Source organism: Nerophis lumbriciformis, linkage group LG20 (assembly GCF_033978685.3).
Source record: "Nerophis lumbriciformis linkage group LG20, RoL_Nlum_v2.1, whole genome shotgun sequence".
NCBI classification, from domain to species: domain Eukaryota; kingdom Metazoa; phylum Chordata; class Actinopteri; order Syngnathiformes; family Syngnathidae; genus Nerophis; species Nerophis lumbriciformis.
Window position 1 is genome coordinate 33372501 of NC_084567.2, and position 12236 is coordinate 33384736.

The window sequence follows — 12236 nt, forward strand, 5'->3', positions numbered from 1 at the left end:
TTGAGGAAAAAAATGAATTTATTCCATTTTGGAACAAGGCTTTAATAACAAAATGGGGAAAAAGAGAAGGGCTGTAAATACCTTACGAATGGATGCACTGTACATATTTATTTTAAATTGCCTTTCAAATGTCTATTCTTGTTGTTGGGTTTTATCAAATACATTTCCCCCAAAAAATGCGACTTATATTCCAGTGTGACTTATATATGTTTTTTTCCTTCTTTATTATGCATTTTCGGCCGGTGCGACTTATACTCCGGAGCGACTTATACTCCGAAAAATACGGTACTGAAACGACGAAAAAGTTTCCCCCTGATGGTTGAAAGTTAGTTTTTTGCTTTACCAATCTTAATTGTCTTACGAACTGGTGACAGTTTTTAGTTAAGAACATCCATGTAGTCTCGCCACACAATTGGTTTGCATGCAACTGATATTTTCCTTACCAACGCAGCACAAGTGTTAAAAAGACGTTTGGGTTGTGGAAAGCATTTTAGAATTGCTTGTCGTAAATGAAAACGTTGACACAAGCGATACAAACACAATTCATCACATTTATTCGGCGGGGTTATGTTACCCTAATTATAGCAAAACCGTAAATAATGGATTCATCTGATGAAAGCCAATATTGTTTTTAACTCTAACCCCCTATAATATGCTTCTTCTAGTTATCAAACATATTAACTTCAGTTTCACCCCTGCAGCGCCTTAAAGGGGAACATTATCACCAGACCTATGTAAGCGTCAATATATACCTTGATGTTGCAGAAAAAAGACCATATATTTTTTTAACTGATTTCCGAACTCTAAATGGGTGAATTTTGGCGAATTAAACGCCTTTCTAATATTCGCTCTCGGAGCGATGACGTCACAACGTGGCGTCACATCGGGAAGCAATCCGCCATTTTCTCAAACGCCGAGTCAAATCAGCTCTGTTATTTTCCGTTTTTTCGACTGTTTTCCGTACCTTGGAGACATCATGCCTCGTCGGTGTGTTGTCGGAGGGTGTAACAACACGAACAGGGACGGATTCAAGTTGCACCAGTGGCCCAAAGATGCGAAAGTGGCAAGAAATTGGACGTTTGTTCCGCACACTTTACCGACGAAAGCTATGCTACGACAGAGATGGCAAGAATGTGTGGATATCCTGCGACACTCAAAGCAGATGCATTTCCAACGATAAAGTCAAAGAAATCCGCCGCCAGACCCCCATTGAATCTGCCGGAGTGTGTGAGCAATTCAGGGACAAAGGACCTCGGTAGCATGGCAAGCAATGGCGGCAGTTTGTTCCCGCAGACGAGCGAGCTAAACCCCCTGGATGTCTTGGCTCACACCGTCCCTTATGCCACCGAAGATGATCAAGAGAAGAATATCGACCCTAGCTTCCCTGGCCTGCTGACATCAACTCCAAAACTGGACAGATCAGCTTTCAGGAAAAGATAGCGGATGAGGGTATGTCTACAGAATATATTAATTGATGAAAATTGGGCTGTCTGCACTCTCAAAGTGCATGTTGTTGCCAAATGTATTTCATATGCTGTAAACCTACGGTAGTTCATAGTTGTTAGTTTCCTTTAATGCCAAACAAACACATACCAATCGTTGGTTAGAAGGCGATCGCCGAATTCGTCCTCGCTTTCTCCCGTGTCGCTGGCTGTCGTGTCGTTTTCGTCGGTTTCTCTTGCATACGGTTCAAACCGATATGGCTCAATAGCTTCAGTTTCTTCTTCAATTTCGTTTTCGCTACCTGCCTCCACACTACAACCATCCGTTTCAATACATGCGTAATCTGTTGAATCGCCTAAGCCGCTGAAATCCGAGTCTGAATCCGAGCTAATGTCGCTATAGCTTGCTGTTCTTTCCGCCATGTTTGTTTGTGTTGGCTTCACTATGTGACGTCACAGGAAAATGGACGGGTGTTTATAACGATGGTTAAAATCAGGCACTTTGAAGCTTTTTTTAGGGATATTGCGTGATGGGTAAAATTTTGAAAAAAACTTCGAAAAATATAATAAGCCACTGGGAACTGATTTTTAATGGTTTTAACCATTCTGAAATTGTGATAATGTTCCCCTTTAAGCAGTGAATCACTTATAGCGGACTTAGCCAGACTCTTTCGAAGTATTGTTACGATTTACCATTCCAACAAAGCAAGAAAAAGGCGCTCAAAAGCACCGTATTTTCCGGACCATAGGGCGCACCGGCTTATAAGGCGCACTGCCGATGAATGGTCTATTTTTGATAGTACACCACATGTTAGCGCTGTTATTGCATCCCAATGTTTGTCTCCAGAAGTTGGAGTGATGTGAAATTTCTCACACAGCCCAATGCACTCAACAACTCACTCTTGTCTTTGGCACTGGTATAACTAATTGCAACCCTATGTTGAAAACAGAAACATATATGTGTTGTTTTTTTTATAGTGACAGAGTTTAAACCTTTGTCTCCTGCTTCGATTTGTTTTGATTTGGTCAGTCATCTGCTTTTGGAGAAAGTTATTTATTTTTCTAATCTGTTTTCCTCTCTTTCTGTATTTTCAGCGACATTAATGTCATGTCTATCTGTGACTTACCTTGTTCCTTTTCTCTGACACTGAAAAACATTCTTCTGTTGCGTAGGCTACTTATCTCCCTTATTTCTTCAATTGTTATGAATGTGTTGATCACCATTTGAAATGTTCCAGGTGATGATCTCATGTTTCCTAAAAAAAAAATGTAGGGGGAATGCAGCGTTATTTTTCAATCTGACAATATCGACAGGATGTAGTCGGAAGTCGAGAAGTTTAAAATTTAACTTGCTTTGTTCATTCCAAAAGCAGTTTTGAGGTGTTGGACATCATTTTCATGTTGGAACACTCAAAGTTGTGTCACTGTTAACTTTAAATTGATTTTAAAGAATTTGGAGGTAGTCCTATTCTTCGATTTAACCATACTTGCCAACCTTGAGACCTCCGATTTCGGGAGGTGGGGGGTGGGGGTGGCGGGGGGCATGGTCGGGGGTGGGTAGGGGGGGGGCGTGGTTAAGAGGGGAGGAGTATATTTACAGCTAGAATTCCCCAAGTCAAGTATTTCATATATATATATATATATATATATATATATATATATATATATAAGAAATACTTGACTACTTGACTTTCAGTGAATTCTAGCTATATATATATATATATATATATATATATATATATTGGGCGGCATGGCGTAGTGGGTAGAGCAACCGTGCCAGAAACCTGAGGGTTGCAGGTTCGCTCCCCGCCTCTTACCATCCAAAAAAAATCACTGCCGTTGTGTCCTTGGGCGGGACACTTCACCCTTTGCCCCCGGTGCCACTCACACCGGTGAATTGAATGATGAATGATAGGTGGTGGTCGGAGGGGCCGTTGGCGCAAATTGCAGCCACGCTTCCGTCAGTCTACCCCAGGGCAGCTGTGGCTATGAAAGTAGCTTACCACCACCAGGTGTGAATGATTGATGGGTTCTACATGTAAAGCGACTTTGGGTACTTAGAAAAGCGCTATATAAATCCCAGTTATTATTATATATATATATATATATATATATATATATATATATATATATATATATATATATATATATATATATATATATTTATTTTATTATATATATATATATATATATATATATAAAAGAAATACTTGAATTTCAGTGTTCATTTATTTACACATATACCGGTACACACACATAACACTCATCTACTCATTGTTGAGTTAAGGGTTGAATTGTCCATCCTTGTTCTATTCTCTGTCACTATTTTTCTAACCATGCTGAACACCCTCTCTGATGATGCATTCTGCTTCATCTCCTTGTTGTGTGCGCAGTTGTGCACTGCACTCTCTAAAAGCCCTAGATGTTAATGTCACATATGCATGTACAGTAGATGGCAGTATTGTCCTGTTTAAGAGTGTCAACTGTTTACGGCAGACAAACTGCTTTACGGTAGACGAAAACGTGACTGCTGTTGTTGTGTGTTGTTGCCGTGCTGGGAGTACGTTAACGAAACTGCCTAACAATAAACCTGGAGGGGGCGTGGCCTCCAGCTCCGCCTGAATTCCGGGAGGTTTTCGGGAGAGGCGCTGAATTTCGGGAGTCTCCCGGAAAATCCGGGAGGGTTGGCAAGTATGGATTTAACCCACTTTGTGCACCAATACTACTAGCACCAAAACAGCTATACAGCATGATGCTACCACCAAAATGCTTGGCATTTGCTGCAGTGTTCTAAGGTTTGAAAGCCTCATATTGACTCCTCTATACTTTTTGTCATTGTAATATTTGTCTGGTCTGACCATAAAACTTTTCTCCAGAACTGATCTTGTCTGTCCATGCAAGCTTGACGGTATAGACGTCGAGCTGGGTCTTCTTTCTTTTTCGACACCCTCTCTGGGCGTATGCCAATCTTACCAATGCTTAGGCCCACTTCCGTCATATTTGGCTAATGGTAGTGCTCTCATGCACATGCACGTTACACTGCAAAAAGTCAGTGTTCAAAAACAAGAAAAAAAAATAAAAAATTAGGGGTATTTTATTTGAACTAAGCAAAATGATCTGCCAATAGAACAAGAACATTTGGCTTGTCAAGACTTTCCAAAACGAGTAAAATTAGCTAACCTCAATGATATTTCTTGAATTTGATGTTGCTGTTCGCAAACTGTATCAACATATTTGATTTTATTATGACACCTTTATGCCTTATTTATCAGTATTTTTGTAAAATCTTCCTCCCTTGACTGCTTCTCTCTCCTCCACAGTACATGTTCTTTGTGTCTCTGTATAGAAGTCACATCTTTCTAACGTCTTCCTTCCTTCTTCACTATTTTTTTCTCCTTCTTCTTCCTTCACAAGCTGCTGTAGCCACCGCAGCCAGCTCCAGCGTTTCTGCTACAACTGGCAGGCCGTTGGGGGCCCCTGGGGTTCCTCCTCAGAGGGCCCCCGGCTCCCCCAGCCCCGGTCCCGCCTCTCATAACATCCCCTCAGTCAATGAAGGTACTGACTGAGCTGACGGGTACAGCTTATGGGATTCTTCCAGCTCTATTCTTTATTCACCCACTTATACTTGTAGATTCTCTTCTTCCTCCCTATTTTGAGCTCCTCCCTTTCATTCCTCTTCTCCTGTTTATAAGTGTATTATTTACGCTGCCATGCCCTCTGAACATTTAATTAGTTTTCATTATTTTTGTGCTGTTTTGCGTCTTTGACCTCAGTCTTACGTCTACCATGCTACATGCTTTACGTCGGTGTCTATCTAGCTCAGTTGTTTTTCCTCGCCTTTGTCCTGTTTTGGTCTACAGTTGTGTATGTCTACCTACTAAACCTACTCCTTGTTAATAGCTCTGGTCAATTCACTTCCAAACCAGTCAGTTAAAACAGTGATCCAAATACAGTAAAGGTGGTCCATGTTTTATGATGTTTCCGTGGTTACAAACGCACTCCCATAAATGATCGATACTGTACAAAAAGATAATTACGGTTATGAATTAGTGTGATCTGTGCAGGGTGTGAGAGACTAATGCTACATTCACACTGCCTAATTCCGATTTTTTGTTGATTTCAATATACAAAACCCGTTTCCATATCCATCCATCCATTTTCTACCGCTTATTCCCTTTGGGGTCGCGAGGGGCGCTGGAGCCTATCTCAGCTACAATCGGGCGGAAGGCGGGGTACACCCTGGACAAGTCGCCACCTTATCGCAGCCGTTTCCATATGAGTTGGGAAATTGTGTTAGATGTAAATATAAACAGAATACAATGATTTGCAAATCCTTTTCAACCCATATTCAATTGATTGCACTACAAAGACAAGATATTTGATGTTCAAACTCATAAACTTTATTTATTTTTTGCAAATAATAATTAACTTAGAATTTCATGGCTGCAACACGTGCCAAAGTAGTTGGGAAAGGGCATGTTCACCACTGTGTTACATGGCCTTTCCTTTTAACAACACTCAGTAAACGTTTGGGAACTGAGGAGACACATTTTTTCAGCTTCTCAGGTGGAATTCTTTCCCATTCTTGCTTGATGTACAGCTTAAGTTGTTCAACAGTCCGGGGGTCTCCGTTGTGGTATTTTAGGCTTCATAATGCGCCACACATTTTCAATAGGAGACAGGTCTGGACTACAGACAGGCCAGTCCTAGTACCCGCACTCTTTTACTATGAAGCCACGTTGATGTAACGCGTGGCTTGGCATTGTCTTGCTGAAATAAGCAGGGGCGTCCATGATAACGTTGCTTAAATGGCAACATAAGTTGCTCCAAAACCTGTATGTACCTTTCAGCATTAATGGTGTCTTCACAGATGTGTAAGTTACCCATATCTTGGGCACTAATACACCCCCATACCATCACAGATGCTGGCTTTTCAACTTTGAGCCTATAACAATCCGGATGGTTCTTTTCCTTTTTGGTCCGGAGGACACGACTTCCACAGTTCTCAAAAACAATTTAAAATGTGGACTCGTCAGACCACAGAACACTTTTCCACTTTGTATCAGTCCATCTAAGATGGGCTCAGGCCCAGCGAAGCCGACAGAGTTTCTGGGTGTTGTTGATAAACTGTTTTCGCCTTGCATAGGAGAGTTTTAACTTGCACTTACAGATGTAGCGACCAACTGTAGTTACTGACAGTGGGTTTTTGAAGTGTTCCTGAGCCCATGTGGTGATATCCTTTACACACTGATGTCGCTTGTTGATGCAGTACAGCCTGAGGGATCGAAGGTCACGGGCTTAGCTGCTTACGTGGAGTGATTTCTCCAGATTCTCTGAACCCTTTGAGGATATTACGGACCGTAGATGGTGAAATCCCTAAATTCCTTGCAATAGCTGGTTGAGAAAGGTTTTTCTTAAACTGTTCAACAATTTGCTCACGCATTTGTTGACAAAGTGGTGACCCTCGCCCCATCCTTGTTTGTGAATGACTGAGCATTTCATGGAATCTACTTTTATACCCAATCATGGCACCCACCTGTTCCCAATTTGCCTGTTCACCTGTGGGATGTTCCAAATAAGTGTTTGATGAGCATTCCTCAACTTTATCAGTATTTATTGCCACCTTTCCCAACTTCTTTGTCATGCGTTGCTGGCATCAATTTCTAAAGTTAATGATTATTTGTAAAAAAAAAATGTTTATCAGTTTGAACATCAAATATGTAAATTTGTAGCATATTCAACTGAATATGGGTTGAAAATGATTCGCAAATCATTGTATTCCGTTTATATTTACATCTAACACAATTTCCCAACTCATATGGAAACGGGGTTTGTACACTATATTGCCAAAAGGTGTTTGGCCACCCATCCAAATGATGAGAATCAGGTGTCCTAATCACTTGGCCTGACCACAGGTGTAGAAAATCCAGCACTTAGGCATGGAGACTTTCTACAAACATTTGTGAAAGAATGGGCCGCTCTCAGTGATTTCCAGCGTGGAACTGTCATAGGGACAAATGTGCAACAAATCCAGTCGTGAAATTTCCTCGCTCCTAAATATTCCAAAGTCAACTGTCGGCTTTGATATAAGAAAATGGAAGAGTTTGGGAACAACAGCAACTCAGCCACGAAGTGGTAGGCTAATGTAAACTGACAAGAGAGGGGTCAGCGGATGCTGAAGTACATAGTGCAAAGAGGTCGCCGACTTTCTGCACAGTCAGTTGCTACAGAGCTCCAAACTTCATGTGACCTTCCATTTAGCCCACGTACAGTACGCAGAGAGCTTCATGGAATGGGTTTCCATGGCCGAGCAGCCTTTTTTAAGCCATACATCACCAAGTCCAATGCAAAGCGTCAGATGCAGTGGTGTAAAGCACGTCGCCACTGGACTCTAGAGCAGTGGAGACGCCTTCTCTGGAGTGATGAATCACGCTTTTCCATCTGGCAATCTGATAGACGAGTCTGGGTTTGGAGGTTTCCAGGAGAATGGTACATTTCGGACTGCATTGTGCCGAGTGTGAAATTTGGTGGAGGAGGAAATATGGTGTGGGGTTGTTTTTCAGGAGTTGGGCTTGGCCCCTTAGTTCCAGTGAAAGGAACTTTGCATGCTCCAGGATACCAAAACATTTTGGACAATTCCATGCTCCCGACCTTGTGGGAACAGTTTGGAGCGGGCCCCTTCCTCTTCCAACACGACTGTGCACCAGTGCACAAAGCAAGGTCCATAAAAACATGGATGACCGAGTCTGGTGTGGATGAACTTGACTGGCCTGCACAGAGTCCTGACCTGAACCCGATAGAACACCTTTGGGATGAATTAGAACGGAGACTGAGAGCCAGGCCTTCTCCACCAACGTCAGTGTGTGACCTCACAAATGCGCTTTTGGAAGAATGGTTAAAAATTCCTATAAAAACACTCCGCAACCTTGTGGACAGCCTTCCCAGAAGAGTTGAAGCTGTAATAGCTGCAAAATGTGGACTGACATCATATTGATTGATTAAGAATGGGATGGCACTTCAAGTTCATATGTGAGTCAAGGCAGGTGGCCAAATACTTTTAGCAATATAGTGTACTTATGTAGTCGTTCACATTAAAAATATATATACTGTATATAATTTTTCCAATGTGAACAGAATGGGTACCTGAACTCTCTGGTAGGTGTCAGTTCTAGTGCATTTGTGGCAATTTCCAGGATTGTGTTTAACATTTTTCTTCACCAAATTATTTGGCGTAGACCAGGGGTGCTCATTACGTCGATCGCGAGCTACCGGTCGATCTCGGAGGGTGTGTCAGTCGATCACCAGCCAGGCATTAAAAAAATAGTCCTAAAAATGAGCGATCATAAATCTTCACTATGACGTCACTTTCGTCACTTGATTGACATTCACGGCACCCGAGGGTCTTCTGAGATGACGCTGGCTGCTGCCAGCTCATTAAAATTACCGACTGGAAGGCGAGAAACACTTTATTTCAACAGACTCTGGCGCCGTACCTGTCGTCAAAACTCCAAAGACCGACTGCACAGTTGCGCTAACAAAATAAGAGTCTCAGAAAGCTGGCGTGCACAAGCTAGCAAGCTACGGAGTTTGCCGACAATGTATTTCTTGTAAAGTGTATACAAAGGAGTACGGAAGCTGGACAAATAAGATGCCAAAAACCAACCACTTTCATGTGGTATTGGACAGAAAGGAGGACTTTTTTTCTCCTCCATTCGAAAATGCGGACCTTATCAGCACCACTGCATAATCAATGCAAGTCATCAGAATCAGGTAACACACCAACTTATATTCTTGTCTTCATGAAAGAAAGGAATCTATATGTGTTAAACATGCTTGTATTATCTTTAAACACCTTTAACTTATTAACAATATTAACTATGTGTTAAACATGCTTGTATTATCTTTAAACACCTTTAAATTGTTAACAATATTAACTATATGTATTAAACATTCTTGTATTATCTTTAAACACCTTTAACTTATTAACAATATTAACTATATGTGTTAAACATGCTTGTATTATCTTTAAACACCTTTAAGTTGTTAACAATATTAACTATGTATTAAACATTCTTGTATTATCATTAAACACCTTTAATTTATTAACAATATTAACTATGTGTTAAACATGCTTGTATTATCATTAAACACCTTTATTTTGTTAACAATATTAACTATATGCTTGCATTATCTTTAAACACCTTTAACTTGTTAACAATATTAACTATATGTATTAAACATACTTGTATTATCATTAAACACCTTTAATTTTTTAACAATATTAACTATATGTATTAAACATACTTGTATTATCATTAAACACCTTTAATTTTTTAACAATATTAACTATATGTGTTAAACATGCTTGCATTATCATTAAACACCTTTAACTTGTTAACAAAAACATATATTTCATAAATAAGTAAATATAAAGTATATATATGAATGAGGTAGATCCCCACGACTTGATCAATTTAAAAGTAGCTCGCCTGCCGAAAAAGTGTGAGCATCCCTGGCGTAGACTATAAAGGAACTGTGCAATAATTTTGGCATTTGCAGTTGAATGGAGCCAGGAATGGTAGAACGTTGACATGAGTTCTAAAACATCTTCCTTTTGCCTATTTTCAGCTCATTTGTCAACTATTTATTTTTTGCAGCATTCTATTTTGGCGTGGAACTATGACTATGTTTATCGCTTTTTAATGATGTATTGGTAGGATAAATGTGACCCGATCGATCAGACTGCATATCCGATTTATAGCCACATACGAAAGAGGCCTGGGTCAGATTTTTTTAAATTGGAATTAAAATACAAATATTAGATACATGTCACATATGGGCAAAACTATTTAATTTACCTGAAGTATGAACAAAGACCAAACTGTTACTATAGGTAAAATTTTGGTAAAAATTCTGACTTACTAAAAATTGACTTAGATAGCAGTCGGAACGGAACTCATCAGTAGTCCAAAAACCACCTATATGTATAAAAACTTTAAAATGTTACATCAAAGTATCTGTTTTCAAATTCCCATCATAGTGCAACTGTAGCCCAAACTTGTCTTGAGATGATTCGTTTGAGAGTGCATTGACCACAAACCTATTTACTGGTGTGTTGTCTTTTATTAGCACGTGTGCTGTTTGTCGTTGTCCCTTTTTGGTGTCTTGTCTTTCTTGCTTTAGGGCTTTGGAATGTTTACATTTTTCAGTTTATTTTATGCCCAGGGTGTTTGCATGACATTTTGACTTTACAGTGTCAGCATAAGTAACTGACAGTAATTATTGATGATATGCTGAACTGTTTTACATACTAATTGTTTCTTCATCGGTGCTATTGTTCTAGATGGAGAAAGGCCATCAGTCATGTTGAAAAAGGATTCACTGCACTTAAGGGCTTTTTAAGTCATGTAACTTCTAGTTTCTGTGATTATATATATATATTTTTTTGCAACATAAATGACCAAGCATACCTATGGAGCCATATGCAATAATTCCATGCCAAGTCATCATTTTAATGGCCCTGGTATGTCAAAAGGAATTAATATATCATGTTCTTTTTGAATACCTCTATAACTGATGACAAAAAATTAGATTTACAGCCCCGAAATCTTGTTATTGTTTTCATTTTGATGTTCCGCCCTCTACCATTCCATCCATCTTCTTCCGCTTATCCGAGGTCGGGTCGCGGGGGCAGCAGCTTAAGCAAGGAAGCCCAGACTTCCCTCTCCCCAGCCACTTCGTCCAGCTCCTCCCGGGGGATCCCGAGGCGTTCCCAGGCCAGCCGGGAGAGATAGTCTTCCTAGTTTGTCCTGGGTCTTCCCCGTGGCCTCCTACCGGTCGGACGTGCCCGAAACACCTTTCTAGGGAGGCGTTCGGGTGGCATCCTGACCAGATGCCCGAACCACCTCATCTGGCTCCTCTCGATGTGGAGGAGCAGCGGCTTTACTTTGAGCTCCCCCCGGATGACAGAGCTTCTCACCCTATCTCTAAGGGAGAGCCCCGCCACCCGGCGAAGGAAACTCATTCCGACCGCTTGTACCCGTGATCTTGTCCTTTTCGGTCATGACCCAAAGCTCATGACCATAGGTGAGGATGGGAACGTAGATCGACCGGTAAATCGAGAGCTTTGCCTTCCGGCTCAGCTCCTTCTTCACCACAACGGATCGATACAGCGTCCGCATTACTGAAGACGCCGCACCGATCCGCCTGTCGATCTCACGATCCACTCTTCCCCCACTCGTGAACAAGACTCCGATTTTTATCACTGCAAGTCACCGGAGATACTTGAGCCAGATCAAATGGTACATACCGTATTTTTCGGACTATAAGTCGCAGTTTTTTTCATAGTTTGGCCGGGGGTGTGACTTATACTCAGGAGCGACTTATATGTGAAATTATTAACACATTACCGTAAAATATCAAATAATATTATTTAGCTCATTCACGTAAGAGACTAGACGTATAAGATTTCGTCGGATTTAGCGATTAGGAGTGACAGATTGTTTGGTAAACGTATAGCATGTTCTATATGTTATAGTTATTTGAATGACTCTTACCATAATATGTTACGTTAACATACCAGTTGGTTATTTATGCCTCATATAACGAACACTTATTCAGCCTGTTGTTCAGTATTCTTTATTTATTTTAAATTGCCTTTCAAATGTCTATTGTTGATGTTGGCTTTTATCAAATGAATTTCCCCCAAAAATGCGACTTATACTCCAGTGCGCCTTATATATATTTTTTTCCTTCTATTATGCATTTTCGGCCGGTGCGACTTATAGTCCGAAA

General features: G+C 40.7%; 1 protein-coding gene across 2 annotated transcripts in view; it reads left to right on the plus strand.

Moving 5' to 3' along the window:
- The window catches only part of wdr7 (WD repeat domain 7), a 244008-nt gene that overhangs the window by 87113 nt on the left and 144659 nt on the right, over positions 1 to 12236 (plus strand). Inside the window, exon 19 of one of the 2 annotated variants that reach the window (XM_061980834.2) lies at positions 4857 to 4997. The exons of the other annotated variant lie outside the window; for it this stretch is intronic. Coding sequence (XP_061836818.2) covers positions 4857 to 4997 — 141 coding nt within the window. The remainder of the gene's footprint in view (positions 1 to 4856; positions 4998 to 12236) is intronic. 2 annotated transcript variants of the gene reach the window in all.